At 48.2% G+C, this 16,620-nt stretch overlaps 4 protein-coding genes across 4 annotated transcripts; 1 reads left to right on the forward strand and 3 right to left on the reverse strand.

The window, feature by feature from the left end:
- Positions 1 to 1,100: 1,100 nt before the first annotated feature.
- F5Y00DRAFT_273997 (nuclease S1 precursor) lies at positions 1,101 to 2,303 on the forward strand (the record flags this gene model as incomplete). The annotated part of the gene is made up of 4 exons (XM_048013281.1): positions 1,101 to 1,499; positions 1,622 to 1,633; positions 1,720 to 1,906; positions 2,024 to 2,303. 4 exons carry the CDS (start codon positions 1,101 to 1,103, stop codon positions 2,299 to 2,301), a joined length of 876 nt encoding a protein of 291 aa, XP_047860438.1.
- Positions 2,304 to 2,382: 79 nt separating this feature from the next.
- On the reverse strand, positions 2,383 to 3,978 carry F5Y00DRAFT_248559 (DHH phosphoesterase). Its single transcript, XM_048009455.1, has 2 exons — positions 3,722 to 3,978; positions 2,383 to 3,649 (listed from the first exon to the last, which is right to left on the reverse strand). The coding sequence occupies exons 1-2, from the start codon at positions 3,834 to 3,836 to the stop codon at positions 2,526 to 2,528; spliced, it is 1,239 nt and encodes a 412-aa protein (XP_047860439.1). The 5' UTR covers positions 3,837 to 3,978; the 3' UTR covers positions 2,383 to 2,525.
- A 182-nt stretch (positions 3,979 to 4,160) lies between these two features.
- On the reverse strand, positions 4,161 to 9,338 carry F5Y00DRAFT_248560 (ARM repeat-containing protein). The gene is made up of 2 exons (XM_048009456.1): positions 8,884 to 9,338; positions 4,161 to 8,831 (listed from the first exon to the last, which is right to left on the reverse strand). Exons 1-2 carry the CDS (start codon positions 9,095 to 9,097, stop codon positions 4,333 to 4,335), a joined length of 4,713 nt encoding a protein of 1,570 aa, XP_047860440.1. The 5' UTR covers positions 9,098 to 9,338; the 3' UTR covers positions 4,161 to 4,332.
- Positions 9,339 to 10,068: 730 nt separating this feature from the next.
- F5Y00DRAFT_198441 (uncharacterized protein) lies at positions 10,069 to 12,788 on the reverse strand. The gene is made up of 3 exons (XM_048005306.1): positions 12,140 to 12,788; positions 11,956 to 12,039; positions 10,069 to 11,907 (listed from the first exon to the last, which is right to left on the reverse strand). The coding sequence occupies exons 1-3, from the start codon at positions 12,463 to 12,465 to the stop codon at positions 10,395 to 10,397; spliced, it is 1,923 nt and encodes a 640-aa protein (XP_047860441.1). The 5' UTR covers positions 12,466 to 12,788; the 3' UTR covers positions 10,069 to 10,394.
- Between the last annotated feature and the right edge of the window lie 3,832 nt (positions 12,789 to 16,620).

Here is a 16,620-nt window from a genome sequence, read left to right on the forward strand (position 1 = left end):
TCTCCACGGGATATTTTGGAAGCTGTCGGCCAAGAGTTTCGGAATCACTGTATATTCTACGTAAATTAGTTGTATGACCATGTTAAACCTATGACCTCTCTTGCTTTCGCGCGAGGTCGTATAGGTGATTCGCTTCCACTCTTCAGTTCAATTCTACGGCTTCGTCAATCCTAACAACCTTCCCTTTCCGGAAACCCCGGCCTCCATTGTATATCTGCTGAATCGTAAGCATGGATGTGGTCCCTAGACTCCCTAATTCTGCTTCGCTAAACCTGACGATAGCAATAATCAACTAACCTACCATCAACACGGACTCAAGTATATGTAATTTCCAACTGCAACATATAAGTCCACGCCAAGATCAACTACCGAGATATTTCAAGTCGGTTTTCCTCCAGAGGTCCTTAACCGATTTGCGGGAGGATTACCTGCGTAGAACTTTAGATCCGCACCTCACCGAAGTCCAATCAAGGCAGGTCACCGGCAGCGGGTCTGGACTAAAAGGGCAAGCTCTCTGGCATAAGCCAACCACTACCTACTATCGTGGAGAGAACATCCTCAGCAATGCCAAGGAATACCGGTTCCTGGCCAACGTGCCTTGCTTGATTGGATTGCGCCCCGAGATAAGGGTATCCGTGGCGACGATCCCGGCTCAATGCTACCTACCCTGAATCTACCCTACGACGCAGCTGAGTGGCGATCAGAACAACCACCTTCTGTAAACTTGGTGTCGTTCGACGCTAGATTCGCGTCCCGCTGCTGGGTGTGTATGTGTGTGCTATATATCCGTTATCTCGTCTTAGACTAAGGGCCCGGAGAGCGCCTGAAAAGCCAATTAGCTTATTCGGTATGGGTTTTATTAAATCAAGTTGATAACAGATCGCTCTATATACCTTGATACCCCGGTGTATAATACCTACACACGTGTGAATAAGTGAAGATATAAGGTTGGAGTAGGTAGGTAGGTAGGGAAGTTACGTAGGTATATAATATCTTCGCATCGTATCTTGGCATCCTCATCTCTCGTCGTTTTCTTTCCCGTCACTATACCATCCTTAAACAACACGAAAGAAAGTAACTACCTGTACGCACTACTCACCATGACGCGCATCGCATCTCTCGCCCTCCTACTATCCGCCGCCGCCCTCCGCGGCGCCATGGCCTGGGGCGCCATGGGCCACGAGACAGTAGCCTACGTCGCGAGCAACTACGTCAGCGCGTCCACGAAATCCTTCTTCCAGGACCTGCTGGGCGACGCTTCGGCGGACTACCTGGCCGGCGTGGCGGCCTGGGCCGACAGCTACCGGTACACGAGCGCGGGCAAGTTCTCGGCGGCGTTCCACTACATCGACGCCAACGACGACCCGCCGTCTAGCTGCGGCGTCGATCTGGACCGCGACTGCGGCGCCGAGGGCTGCGTCGTCCGCGCCCTCCAGAACTACACGACTATCCTGATCGGCCAGAAGGCGAGCAATGCTAATTTGCAGATCGCAGCCAAGGTAAGTACCTAAGCATTTATTTACTATATACTCCGTATTCTACTTAGAATATCCTCCTTAGACGTGTAATATTTGAGTACATACATGGATAGATAAAATGGTATTAACAAGCGCAACTATAGATGATCATCCACGTAAGCAACTATGTACCAAGGGGGGGGTGTCGGACGAAGTAGCGCACGCATTGAGGCGATGAAATTAACATAACATAACATGACAGTTCGTCGGCGATATAGGACAACCTTTACATTGCGAGGCTTTAGAGGTCGGCGGTAACGATATCGACGTTCAATACGACGGCGACGACACAAACTTGCACGCGGCTTGGGACAGCAACATCCCCGAGTCCATTTCCGGCGGGTCCTCGCAGTCGTCGGCGAAGTCGTGGGCTTCGGACCTGATAAAGGGTAACGTACCTACCTACCTATCTCCTCAACACCATCTGTCCCTCTTTTGTTCATTTCCCCTATTTCATATATATATATATAAACACTAGCCACAACCCTCTAACACCGCCCCCCCAGAGATCGACTCCGGCTCCTACAAATCCCAAGCAGCAAGCTGGATCAGCGGCCTCAGCGTAGCTTCGGCAGACAAGCAGACGTCGACGGCGCTAAAATGGGCCACGGAGAGCAACGCATACGTATGCTCGACGGTGCTACCAGGCGGCGTAAGCGCGGTCGAGAATAAGGACTTGAGCGGGCGGTACACGACGACCGCGCAGCCGGTTGTCGACCTGCAGATAGCGAAGCAGGGGTACCGGCTCGCGAAGTGGCTCGATGCTATCGTCGCTGCGATTTGATAAGTTTGTCGTGTTGGAGAGGTTAAGGTCGACTATGAGGTCGGAGTTACCTATGGTAAAGGTGAAAAAAAAAAGAATCCCTTTTAGAAAAAGAAATGAGGTTTCAAGTGTAGGTATCTATCTATCTATTGAATGCTGATGCTACCTTACTCGTCCTTGTAAATCTACGCGATGCATGTCTTTTCGAGACCTCTACTCTAATATGCCATTCCTCTACACCCCCCCTATTCCTTCTTGACCCCCTTTAACGCCTCTCTCAGCATAGGCGCGATCTGCTTACGACTATGCTCGACCCTCGCCTGCGTCCAGCATCGCCGCCAATTGCCCTTCTCCTCCAAATCAAGCTTTCCACCTCCCCACGTACCAAGGCCCAACTTATCCTTCCCATCTCTCTCCGCAAACGCCTTCGCAGCATTCACAACCGTCGCACCACCCCGCGCCCAGACCAGCAACTCCCGCCTAAACTCCCCGTCGTCCTTCGCCGTAGTGAGCACCGCCATAACATCGATGCCCTTCTCCTCGCACCACTTCTCCAACTCTCTAGCGAACGCCTCCTCGCCCCCGGCCTTGCGCGCCAGAAATGCGAAGGCCTGCGGCACGGACGAGGTGCCGAGTTTCAGCGTGCCCTCGTCCCACTCCTTATAATCCTTGCGGAATATATCGCGGAACGACATGTACGAGACGTCCTCCTTAAGGGCCGTAACCTCGGCGAAGAACGCGTCACGGTCGTATCCGCCCCCGTCACCACTACCACTACTCTCGAAGCCGGCACGGAGGTGGGCTTCGGCAGTTGCTACAGCACACTCGTCATGAGCCGTCGTTTTATCCTTGTTGCCGAGGTTCGTGGTATCTATGAGGATGGGTGCGAGGGCGAGATACGCGAGTTGCGCATTAATTTCTGCAGCTTCTTTGTTACTGCCGCCGTCCCGCTTCGCTAACGCCTCCCATGCCTCGCTGCATTGCTCCACGACTAAGCTCATGCAGCTACCGCACTTTTCAATGACGCGCGGCTCGGCATCGTCAGGGACCTTAGCTTCGTCATCGTGGTGGTCGATACATCCGACGACTCTGCTGCCATAAGTCTGACCTAGCGGGCCTGTCATGACATTGTGGTCGACGAGCAGCCAGCGCGTGTCCTCGGGCTCCAGACCATTGTCTCCGCCAGGCAGCTCAGTAAGCGTCAACACGTCGTCGGGGGTGACAGCAGCATGTTTCAACACAGCGGTGAATTCCGGCCGTAACGAAAGATCGTCACGGGGTAAATGGCACAGCGGGATGTGCAGAGTATGGGGTGGCGAGTGAGTCCTAAGATAGGCCAGGAACAGCGTAGAGCATAGGGAATCGAGATCTGATCACATTTCGTGTTGGCCTCTAGGTCCGAAGACATATATAAAAGACATGTATAAATAGGAATACGTACCAGCTGATTCATTACCCACAACAAAGTGCAACGGAGTCGAGCGTTTAGATGGCGGGGCCGTTAACGCGGCCCGAGCTGTGGCCAGGAAAGCCTGCAGCGTTTTCTGTGGTGGCATTTTTGACAATTTATTTCATGTGCCATCCATAAAGGTTACACTTTAAATATCCCGATATGAATGGTACATATAATAGTATACTTTAGGTTAAGTACTTTAGGCAGACGTTAGGCGAGATAGTGTTTGTATGCTTATATGCAAAAGTGCAACGTCATACTTGTTTTTCTTCCTGCCTTCGCAGTTTTCCTCTTATCGGTACCTACCTAGGTAGTGTAACGATATCTTGCATTAGCTCCCGATACGTTAGTATAGTTGTACCTGGTACTATGTATCAATTTAAATATGTTCACTGTACGGATTATTATCATCGAGATATACCCAAGTCAAAGCTACTTGATACATTTTACTTGAAATAAAACAATTATGTACTCGCTACCTCGTTTCCAGGGTCTTTAAGCCGTAATTAAGCCCGTAATTTAATCTACCCAAGGTTATCCTGCCCTAGTCGAAGCCATACCTAGAACGCCGACCTGTAACCTAGTAATATCTATCGCTTTTACTGGAACACAAAGATGACTCCTGACCTGTCTACGCTAATAGTCATCGTGTAAGGCATTTCCAATACAGCCACGTCTAGGATCGAATCCAAATGGCTTCTGAGCAACTGTCCCTGCTCGGCCGATATGACCGCATGTCTGGGTGGCTTTTCTCTGCTGCTTGTAGCCTTGCTACTCTTGCCACCTTTCTGGTCCGCACCCGTCACATTACCCCCCTTTTGTAGCCTTTCTATGTTAAGAGTTAGCCCAGGTTGGTTCGGCGTGCTGACCGCGCTGAAAACCGGCTTGGCATCTTCACTATGAAGCCCGCTGAACACGCATGAATTCTCGATGCGCATTAGGTCCCAAAAACGTAGTTTCTTGTCCGATCCTCCTGTCAGGATATATCCGTACCGTACTTCGCGCTGGTCTTCCATAGCACCTGAACCAACAACCATGGCTCGGACGCCACGATCCACAGTACCGCTAGCGGTTGGCTCGATATTCGTTGCGAAACGGTCGAGCATGCCTTCGGGTTTGTCTTCATCAACGTCCCATGCTTTATATCCTTTAGGCCCGTCTTTATATCCGCCCACGCGATAGATTTCCCTACACTGTATCTTCTCCAGATCCCAGACGGAAACTTCGCCAAGGCTAGTACCGCCTGCTATGCATACCCACTTCCCGCGACCTTTAGTGGGATGAAGACAAAGGCGGTGGATGGCCGATTGGCCTGGTAATCCCCAACCCTTTAGCCTCATCTTGAATCGTAAGTCCCACAAGTCCAAGACCCCGTGCGACGTGCCGAGTAGTAGCCAGTTATGCTTCCGATCAACACAGAAACAAGTGGGTGTGCCGTGGTGCACCGGGTTTTCGAGAACGTACAAAAGTGTCATCGTACGAAGGTCAATACCTAAGACTCGAGACCGGTTGGTTGCAAGTACCAGCACGGAATTCAATTCCTGCTTAAAGTGCTCACACCAGACAGCATATTCATCTGCTGGAAGCTGATACTCGCGAAGTAGCCGCAATCGGATATACTTAATAACTCCGCTGGTGTTTGCCGTGTCGACCTTCACGATATGAACGCTGCCATCACTGGCGCAACTGACGAACGTATGCGTGTTCTCGATGAAACAGAGGGAAATAACCTTCGCGCCCGAAGCGTGCTTATGTGTCTGGCGTGAACGATGTGTGACATTGCGCTCCAACCTAGAGGAGTCCCACACCTTCACGCAGCCATCATCACTACCTGTTACGAAAAAGAGATGGTCTGGCGATGGAAGAACACGGTTGATCGCCCCCGTATGTTCCGAGAAGGTAGCGACAAGACTACCACTCGGCTTCCACGCCTCCTCGCCGCTTTGTCCCGCCGCTTTGCTTACTTTTCTCCTCGTGATTGGAGAAACGAGTGGCCCAAATTGGGCTACGTCGTGCGGATAGTTATCGACATACATGTTATCGAGCATTTTTAGAATATTAGGGTCATTGCCCTCGTATGTATGTGAAGTACGAGGTCGGGCTCCTGGCATTCCATTCTCTGAGATGGTACCGGGAATCATTATTTGCGGCGGTGGATTTTGTGCGAAGGGACCCTCGACTTGACCAAACGCATTCGCTTCAGTCGTTCCTGTCTCTGCAATAGATCTACCACTATCCTTCCGATTTAAAAGATCCAGAGCACTTGACTGGTGCCGAATGGCTCTCCTGGTGGAGTACGGAGAATCAGAAATAGAGGCATCATCATCCTGAGAAGTCGGCCCACGTGTTGTAGAGGAAGCACGACGCGACTCGTTAAATCCCATGCCGTTAACTGGGGAAGATGCCCGAGACTCCATCGGCGATAACGCTCGGCCATCTTTTGTCCTCGGCGATATTGCTCCTCCGCGACTGCTTAGATGTGAGCGATGATTGTTCATGGCAGCGCGACGCCGCTTCCCGACGGGCTCGTCTATTGTCATTGACGCATCTAGCAGAGCATCGGCAATAGTATAAGGTCCTTTATCCGAGCTTGAAATTCGCTGTCGCTGCCATGCGAGCTCATCTTCGGAAGGAGCTTCGTCGAACATGATCGTCTGCAATTTGACATTTAGACTTCTCAAGGGGATAATGTTGTTCAAGGATGTGGTGATGTTATCTTGTGCGAGCAAGTCACGGTTTCTCATTTGACTCAAGCGCCAGATAAATTCCCTAAGAACAAGAAGCTTGAATTCATCCTCGGACGTCATTCCCATGTTCCGTAGTCGAGTAAGCCATTGTTCATCCTCGTCATTCCGTTGAACTTTGTTAAGTGTTTGCGGTTGTACCTCCCGAGACGAACGGATCGCCAATGCTGTGGACGCGATAGTAAAAGTAGACTGCTTCTGTTGTTTGACAGCTTTCCAAAACAGACCTTTATCAGTTTTCTGTGCCCAGGACAATGCCAAGTCGAAGACCGTCCTCGACAGGGGTTTCTTTAGAGCGTCTAACAATTCAAGCTCGGAAAAGTCAGGGATTATTGCTGGCTTTAGGAACGGCCTAACAAGTGGTAGGACAATGCATCTGATATCAGCGGGAGACAGCAGCTTTGCGGCACTGGAAATGTATTCTGCAGCAGACTCTCGGATCCACAGATTCGGATGCATTGTGAAGCGGCCGACCACGTCTATAAGCTCCCAAGTTTTTGCTTTTGATAATAGACCTAAACTTGCAAGCTCGGCCAAAGAGTGTAATGCAGCCTGCACCACATGCTCTTCCGGATCGGTCACAGCCTGTATCATCAGAGGAAGGCTAAATTCTTCCAGGCTGGTGCTACCTAAGAAAGCGGCAATGCCTACGATCGTATCGAAGAAAGCACACTTCAGCATCCAGTCTCGATCGTTGAGGTACGTATTAAGATGAGTGAGGATGATATCGTTAGACTCTGCACTGCCGAAAAACATGCATAGTTCCGGGACGGAACTGAGAAACGCCCGGCGCACAGAGGCATCCGAGTCTTCGACAAGAGCTTTGGCATGGGCCTCGAATAGTTCAACGAGCTCGCTTTGCGCGTTATCAAAAAGCCCATCAAATGCAGCATCAGGGTCGCTTCCAGCTTCGATCTCCGGATCAGCTGTACTGATCGATCCTTCTGCTCTCAAGATAGCTGTCAACTCTAAGAATTTCGAAGCAGTTGTCGCAAGACTACCTAGGCAGGACGCGTACGTAGCTCGAACTAAGGCGCTCGGCTCCCTACGTTCCTTTCCCATAATAGGCTGTCTGGAGGCACCTGATAGAAATACCTGCATCCTGGGCATAATGTATTCGGGGAACACGTGGGCATTGACCGGCGTGACCACCGTTACAAGAGCCAAAAGTTGAGTGACAGATCTAAGAGCTGCGATAGCAACTAGATCACTATCGTCATTCAGCAGAGTCATTAGATATGGTAGAATCCGGTCGAGCTTCGCTTCGTCAGACAGCCTCTCGGAAAAAGCTAATAATATATCACAAGCTCTGATCTTTGAAGCTGCTCGGGCTGTATTTCTAAGAGAAGCTGCGACGAGAGTGAGAAATATTAGAGTACCGTCGTCTGTAGGAGGTTGCTTTCCTGCAGACGTGAAATGTTCATTATTGGGTATATTTAGTCGTACGGGAAAAAGACCTAGCCCTAGGCGAGGTGTAAAGTGAGTAAGTTGGGATGACTCCTTGTCGTCCCGGTAGCCTAAGAAATACGATATCTTGTCAAAGTCGTAGAAGACTCGGTCTATCCGATCATCGGCCTCGCCTAAATTCTTTACAGACCCTGAAACTAGAGACCTGCCTGAACTTGGATCGGTGATAAGTTCCATATACTGGTGGAGAAAGTTGTAAAAGTACTCGGGAAAGACCTTGGCTTTGTAGAAATCCAAGTATTGCTCGGCCGAGTATCGTTTTTGGGGGTCAAGCTGGATCATGCTGGACAGCATCTCTCTCAAGCCTTGGTCCGGTATCCTACTAAGATGCGAGATTACTGGGTCGTACTCGCCACGGCGATATTTGAACATCTGGCTAAGGCTGAATATGGGGGTCTCGAGGAATAGTTCAGCGATTACACAGCCAACGCTAAATATGTCCATGGACCAGGTAAGTTTATGCCCCTGGAGTTGCGCCTGAGGGTTCTCGATATGCTCGATAAACCTCTCCGGGGCAATATAACACGTACGCCGGCCGGACAAGTCGAAGAAATAAGAGTAAAACATAGGGTTATCGTCGGGCAGCATCGTAGGCTTAAAAGAGCCAGTGAAGTCGGTCAGGTACAGCCAGTTCCAAGATGTCACCATGATATTCTCTGTCTTCAGATCGCCATGATATATGTCCCGACTGTGGCAATCTCGCAGCGCGCATAGCAACTGGAATGCAAGCCATTTCTTCTCTATATCTTCGAGGAAAGGTCGTGTCGACATGCGGTCGTAAAGGGAGCTGTATATATACTGTCGCACGAGGTAGGCGTTTCCTTCAGTTTCAAAGGCACGTTCGAAGCCTAGGGCGTTAGGAACTTCTCTCAATTTATCCCTTTCCTCTTGAAATCTAGTTAGCTAAAGTAGTACGTAAGGGAAACAATCATGACTGACGCAGTATTTTGTCGCCATAATCTCGTAGAGATAGCGGGGTATAGGGCTTCACTGTGACTTTTGCCAAAACTACACCATCGTTATGGCGGGCACGGATACTCTTCATGAACCGGGCACTTCCGATCGACCTTTCGTGCACCAAGTCGGCTAACTCTGGTATATCGATGCCAGCAGAGCCGGCGTACGGCGTGGTGAGGGAGTAGCTGTTACCCATCGCGCAAACATGTGGTGGTGCTACCTAGCCAAGTTTGATGTAAGACGAAAGGAATTGACCATTTTCGATGTTTTCGATGGTTTCCACAAGATTTGTTAATGTCAACGAATTCAGTGACTCAGTGTTTTCAGTGATTCAGTGTTCTAGCATGAGAGCAAAATTGGTAATCGTGTTTGGGGCAGCTGGCAAGGCTGCGTGATCTGTAATGACGGCAGAAGGTGGGTGGGAGACTAGGAGCAGGTAGGTTCCATAGGTCGGTAGGCGGGCAGTTACCAATGCTTCTAGGTATGCTGTCACGCTGTTAGGTAGAAGCTAGAGTGGGTCATAAACCTTGACGCACAGCCTAAAATGGCCTAAAATGGTACTACCTTTATGTAGCTTAAAGGTCTTAGGTCTAGACCCAAACGTCTACATTACAGAGTAAAGAGTACATATGTCATGTACTAGAATGTCTAATTCCACCTCTACAAGTTTTTTAGAGGTATTCGCATAAGCATATTCATATAGGGACTCATTTTCGGGAAAGGTTTCTATATTCGATAATCGAGATGGTAGGCTTACGATATTGACTAAGACGAACCTCAGTAACATCATTATGCCAGGTATCTACCTAGGCTAAGGCTCTCCGTACCATACCACTGAAGATATTATCAGAATTCTCTCCCCTCATCTCCTTGCTCGTCTAATAGCCATATAGGTAGCATCATATGCGTTGTCCAGCTCCAGTCCAGTCTTACACGACTCCCCTCCTTAAGAAGTAATTACATAACAATGGCCCTCCCCGGCAGCATCCACTCCAAACACCTTTGCTAACACACCGGGTATATCGAACGAACAATCGAATAGAATAGGGAGGGCTCAAGTGTATGTGGTCGTCATATTAATATAATCGCGTCTCTTCATATCAAAAGTCCCAGGACAACCTGGTAAACACCACCACCAGAAGTCCTGCGGTCAAATCCTTGATCCGAGGCGATGTGTCATCCGAAAAGAATTAAATGCGTATTATGGAATCGAAAGCATTAAGCGTATCAATCGCGATAATGCGAACTATCGTGTCTATGTGCAGGACGAGGATGGGAAGACGCGCAGCAAGCCGGTGACGATTAGCCTGGACGTTGTTCGGCCGTAGGTCGAGGGTACACCGGGAGGAAGAGTGACGCCGGGTATCGTGCTATGCTCGGACCGAAAGTTGCGTCTAAGTCGGAAGTCCCTGAACGCCGGAGCAATGCAAACGCAAGTAAGCTTCATCAATCTATCAAATATAAGTGAACAGCGTAATATGTCGTTATCGGCTTCAGGTAAGGTGGCCGTGATGGGCGCTCGAGCCAGTCTCTGTGGACCCGTCACCTTCGATAGTTTTCCTCCAATGCTCAGGGAGGCAGACGCAGACTAATGGGAAAGCTTTTATCTCTCCGCTAGCAGGAGGCGACGTATCTCGTCCACGGCCCGAGGTGTGCGATACACCACTGTCTCTTTGAGACTGCTTTCGCGCCTCCCACTCGTCTGCCCTTTCGTCCAGCAGAACACCTGTCGCCCATCCATCATCCCAGATACCAACCACCTTCAACATATCGCCACGTTCTAGGGCAAATTCGTCGGCCGCGCGCGGTTGATATGCCCATAGAACTGCGACGCGATCGCCTGGGTGGACATCGTCTTGCGAATAATAGTCTTTGAAAAATGGCAGTTGCTCAGACTGTTGGCTGTTGACACCGGGAGGGGATGACATACCCCCGGCACTAGCCGGAGATTGAGGATCCTCACCAGCGAGTACAGAACTACTGGACAATGAACCGTGCCTACGAATGTTCATAGGAGGTGGGCGTAAGATAGCTGCACGTGGTTCTGACCTAGGACTGTCTCCAAATGAGTCCGAAGATGAGTGATCGCCCCCTCCCCTTCGCCTTGCGGTCATATATCCAGCCGCGGCGCCTGCTGCTGCTGCGCCTGCCGAACCTCCACGCTTTGATTCTCCACGTCTTGAGGACGGATCTGCCGTGTGGCCTTCTAATGCGGACATGCGAGCTATTCTTCCTCCGGGGAGAACTTCGTACTCTTGGGGCGGCGCTGCCACGTTTGCGGGTATCTGCGCTGTTTGGGGTCCTTTTCTAGAGGGTGAAGGCTGGTTGAAAATGCTTCCCTTCTGACTACCGCGCCTCCGTCGGGCAAGTCTAATGCACATCAAGAGGAGGAAAACCAAGAGAGCCAGGCCGGCGACGGATCCGACTACAACTCCAGCTATAGCACCACCAGAAAGGCCACCATTGCCCGAGGAAACACCCGGTGCCGGAGTGGCCGTCGAACTTGCAGACGAGCTTGCAGTTGGTAAAGTCATTGTCGGCGTAATCGTAGGTAGGACTACGTTAGCACATCTTGCCTCAACATCGGAGTTGTAACAACAAGTGTCGGTCGAATTGATGCCACCCGAGGCGCAGTATGAGCACAATCCAATAGTGCTGTTCCCGTATCCACAGTTTTCTGGCTCGTTAGCTATGCCTTGGATGCAACTACCAGGTGTCAATGAGCGTGGTGGTACGGAACAATCGATAAAGTCAGCTCTTATCTGCTCCTGGCGACGATCGCTAGTGCCAGGACAAAGATTAGTGTCGGCTGCCAAGTAGGCTTCACTCTCAGCAAAGTCGGTGCAAGAGTCGGCACACAAGGGCAATGAGGCCTGGTCTGACAGGCCGCAGGGCTCAATGGATTTCTGAATAATAACGTTACAGATCTTCGAGGTGGTGAAGCGGGCATATAAATCAGTAGTGTTGACAAGGTCGATGTTACCGCATCCAAGAAGATTCTGATATCTATAATGGTGTAAGTTTAGGCTACCAACGTAAGGTCATTTTACTTACTGTTCCTGAACATAGGTCGTTCGAACGTACTGGCTTAATTGCTCGTCAAAGGACGCCGTATCTTTGACAAATTGAAGAAAGGTGCTGAGAGTGTATCGGTCAGAAATTGAGACGAACTGTACGACAGGTAGATACCCCAGTCCGATCACTGAGAACTTGGGTTTACAGGGGAATGAAAACTTACAATCTTTTTCGTAGGTCATCATTCGTAGTAGAAATTGAAGCAGGCTGAAAAGCTCCGCAGGTGGTCGAACCCGATAATGAGATACAGTTGTCTTGCGCCATGGAACCAGGAACCGCAAAGAGAACCGAGAAAAGAGCTGCCTTCACCATCCATCCCGCCCCGCCAGTCGTTCTTCCACATCCTCCTAATCGGGTCCGCGACATCGCCATATCACACTCGCTCTGCTCTGAGGAAGTCGAATTGAGCGACATATCGCTGATCCTCCTAGAATTGTCGATAGTAGCGATCGTTGGCGCTATAAATGCATGATGCTGTGATCCTATCATTGCTCAATACCACATGCTACCTACTCGAATCGACTCGTTTGAGGCTGTTTGCTGCTGGGGGCTCTGATGTGTCTCGGAATTTTTGAGGTGGCTTGGCGCTAATAAGCGGTAAAGCGTGTGAGATGCTGATAGGAAAAGTAGTCTGTTTTTTTGCTTATTTTCTTGGTGAGTAAATTTAGGTCGCAGTAATAGTGGTAACTGTAACCAAAAAAAATCAGGTGGATAGTTATCTAGAGTCAATTGCTCTAAAATGGGAATTAAGAGGGAATGGTGATTTTTATTGAGAAGCTTTGTTCGTGGTAACGGTATACCGATAGGATCGGATGCGTTGATGTTTCCGTGGTGACGAATGAGTGTCTACAGTTGGAGAAAGTAAGACTGGATAGAGAAGGAACCGGAGCCAGAAACCGTATTAGTGATTAAAATTCAGGTCGCGCTTGACATGCTGTGGTGGCCTTTAGGATGCACGACGTCGGCTAGGACACTATGGCGGAGGCTCTAGACCCAAGTGAATTGAGATGGCTGGGCCTTCGGCAAAAAAAACGAATGATCGAACGGGAAGTAAACGAAGGATAACAAGGAAACAAGAAAAGAAAATAGGCCACGACGATACGCCGTGAAACCGTAAATCCGAACTGAGGAAGAGGATGATGATTAGATCGGAGGGAAAGAGGTCGAAATTTGGATATACGACTGAAATCGTCGGCAAGGAGGAGAGAGGACAGGAACAAGAGAGACAGGCTCGCGTAATCAGATTATGCCCAAAGCTGCTTCTGTGTTTCTGCGCTTCTGCGCTGCGGTCGTTGTTGCTTTGCTAGTAACTGCGATCATGGATGAATTGTGCCTGCCCCCTACCTGCCGGGTCCTGCCTCTGTCCTACCCTGGTTGCCTTATGTACATATGTACCCCACCCCCGACGCAGCGCTGTATCTGTACTTGTAGCTACTCTAATTACCTGCAGACAGATATCGATGCAGATTGTACAGTAACAAACAGCTGCTATAGACCCCCAAGTCAATACTAGGTGCGTTTTGCCCTCAACAGAGTCTTGGCATAGATTTCATCCAATGGAGCTTAACTCAATCAGTTCTATCAACCCGCGATCAAGGTTACGGCCCACCACAAACTTACTTTGCTTGCAACGGTTTACGGGACACGGGCTTCAAATTAGAGGCCTTCGTCCCATTATGTATGTATGTATTATCACCTTTATCTTCAACTTATATTCGTTTAGGTGTAGATACACTACATTCTTTAATATTATTTCTATGATATAAATAATCGAACGCATTGAAATAAATATATGGGCGCGTAATTCGATATCTTCAGAACCATCGCCTATATATAGGTACCTTATATATATGCATGTGAAGTTCAAACGATGCTATTCCATAGTAGGTACACTCGTACATATGTAGCACTTCATGCTTGAGCTACAATCCCTGTCAAGCCACGGACCTCAGACAAAGTCTTGGCCCAAATAGGGAAAGCCTCAGAAGCACCTTAAAATTACCTGACATGGATAGCCTGTCCAATCGCAAAGCTAGAATCTCTAAAGGAAAGCAAAGACACTCTTTCGTCGATCTCTTCGAAGTCGACATCTTCCCTGGCATTGTCATCGTATCACCTTATTTAACAAGTCGATCTGCTAATGAGACCGCTGTCATCTGTCATCGCAACAATGGTGTGGTGGAGATATGAATAGCCTTTGTTTGGCATGATATTAATGAAGGCTAAGTCACATCAGTATTTAGCAGCCGCTGATCAGAACGGAAACCTTTATGTGCCCACTAAGCGTGGAGACGATGGTAGTGTATCTTGAACGAGGAACACCGATGCGACGGGACACCTAACTTGGTAGTTTATCCAATTACCAAGTCCTTCCTAGTATAGTCAAGCAAGCTTCTTTTCCTATTTCAGTCAGTGTCTAGTATCCTTAGTAACCTGTTTTGAATACTGACTTGTCGGCATAGGTTTTTATAATCATCGCTGTCAACGTACGAAACATACATCAAACTTTCAGCTATGAGGCTAGATCGGCAAACCATCTACGATTCGGACGCCGATATCTGCAAGGCTTTAGGTTACTACCTTAACTCTTCAGTGTGTCACGAATCACCAAAACCTAATGGACGAAACCATCTTGTAGAATCTTAGAACAGATCGACGAGGTTAGGTAGTCCCATTGTTTCTGATTCAAGCGCCGATCAGATTAGCTGAAACTTCCACATTAAAATTATCTAAGCGTCAGCGCTGTATTTTTATGTAAGATTCGTCTGTCTCATATTCCCGCGCTCTCATATCTATTGGCTAGACCTGTTCTCATGCCTGTTGATTCAGATTCATATCGTTCTTGTATGTACTACATAGTAACTTCGCTTACCCGGGCCGCCGGCCAAGGGTCCCCAGCAAGATCCCAAGTTAGGTATCTCCGATATTGTTTCTCCGACCCTGACAGCCTGTCAAAGACGAAATGACGACGGCCTCATATGCTAAGCTGAATAAAGGGGTAGGCTAACGCTCTGCGTTTTGACCTTTCATCCTAGACTTTTACTTTTCTATTTTTATTTTTATTTTCTTTCTTTTTTCTTGTTTCGATCGAGTCTTTCAACAAATTTTATGCTTTCTTTACATAACATAAATTTTTAGCCATTCCACAATAACCAGGCATGGGCGCTTGTTTCATTTGCCTTATATGCCGTGCTTGTCTTCTCTAAGACGTTCCCCGAGATGTTCTGCCGCGTCAACAGATGAATTGCTTAGATTATCTAACGATCATATTTTTTAGTATATGTATACCACTTACGAAGTAGATAGATTTTTAACTTACATAGCGAGATGTTTAAGTTCCTAATGCTGGATACATCTTCTATATCTACTAGAGTAACGCCCCAAGATCTAATGTCCGCGAAACAAGCAATTCAGTAGTTGACAAGGCAATAAATCGCTGTGTTGATTTCCGTATAACTATACATTGTACTTACGGTATCATCCATCAGAAGATCTTCGGGTACATCAGTGCAACTCTAACTACTACGGTTAACGTTCGTACGCTTTGAAGCCCTTCGTGTAAAACTCTCGGTATTCCTGGCTCCTGCTATTCATTTGCAAGCCTGAAACCTTTGATATGCTGTTAATTAATATCAAGGCTACTTATTGCAAGAACTTTGGCAAGTAGGGGAATGACCTACGTTAAGTACGTTTATACATATTATCTACCATTCCTAGTGTAAATTCACTACCAAATACAATCAATATTTTATGTGAATAACCAAACTACTATCGCCTACTACTCGGCCAGCTTACAACCGGGTTATTCTTCATCGTAGGTTTCGAACCCCGAGTGTAAAGTTCCAGCCAGACATGAGGTCAATGTCGACCGATCAACCTATATAAAACAATTACATATCACTTAACTGCTTAGATGTTAATACAAGCAATACCAAATCTCTTTGACGCAACATTGAACTCCTAATATCAGTAAATATGCCACAGCTCTAGAACGGTAAGTATACCATTCTAGATCACACTGAATACCTCATGAAATAAAATGGCAGGAGTGTGCTGTCCGGGAAATTCAAGTTTTGAGCAATACGAATCCATAGCCGCACTTAAATTTCATAAACTATTGAATGGTCGCTCTCATAAACGGAGACGGCCCCGATTGATGTCCGAATATACAAGAATAGAACGCCCCATTACTTTCCAACTTGATCAGAAGGGGGCCTCCTTCATATCAACAAACTAATTGTAAACGAAAGATCAAGTGACTACATACACTCGGCTAAGTTAATGATATCTTATACCAAACGAGAGGGCTAAGAATTAGTGGTAACTCCTAGATATACGCATTTAGCCATAGAGAGCACTACTTGCTAATCGACGCGGAAGCCTTCCTCTGTATTTTAAATATTCTCATCTTACTCGACCAAGCGAAAAAGTATCATATGCTACTACGACGACCTGTAATGAATATCTATGAGCGCCCTAATGATCCCTTACTTGGCCCTCTCTATCGTACAACGGGCTTCTACCTGGCTACTTAGTCAACCTGGTCACTCTGCTGAAGTGGTTGAAACAGATATTAATTGCCCAGCAAAGTAAGATACAAGCATACTGGAAAATAATAGGTCGACTACCTAGTATTGGGGTAAC

Source organism: Daldinia vernicosa (genome assembly GCF_022497035.1).
Source record: "Daldinia vernicosa strain CBS 139.73 unplaced genomic scaffold F5Y00scaffold_73, whole genome shotgun sequence".
Classification (NCBI taxonomy): Eukaryota; Fungi; Ascomycota; class Sordariomycetes; order Xylariales; family Hypoxylaceae; genus Daldinia; species Daldinia vernicosa.

Coding starts and splice junctions, on each gene's coding strand:
- F5Y00DRAFT_248559 (XM_048009455.1), bottom strand. CDS start 3,836: ATGCCACCACAGAAAACGCTGCAGGCTTTCCTGGCCACAGCTCGGGCC. Junction 3,650..3,721: donor TGTGGGTAATGAATCAGCTG/GTACGTATTCCT, acceptor AAATGTGATCAG/ATCTCGATTCCCTATGCTCT.
- F5Y00DRAFT_248560 (XM_048009456.1), bottom strand. CDS start 9,097: ATGGGTAACAGCTACTCCCTCACCACGCCGTACGCCGGCTCTGCTGGC. Junction 8,832..8,883: donor TTATGGCGACAAAATACTGC/GTCAGTCATGAT, acceptor CTAGATTTCAAG/AGGAAAGGGATAAATTGAGA.
- F5Y00DRAFT_198441 (XM_048005306.1), bottom strand. CDS start 12,465: ATGATAGGATCACAGCATCATGCATTTATAGCGCCAACGATCGCTACT. Junction 12,040..12,139: donor GATGACCTACGAAAAAGATT/GTAAGTTTTCAT, acceptor ATACACTCTCAG/CACCTTTCTTCAATTTGTCA. Junction 11,908..11,955: donor ACGACCTATGTTCAGGAACA/GTAAGTAAAATG, acceptor ACACCATTATAG/ATATCAGAATCTTCTTGGAT.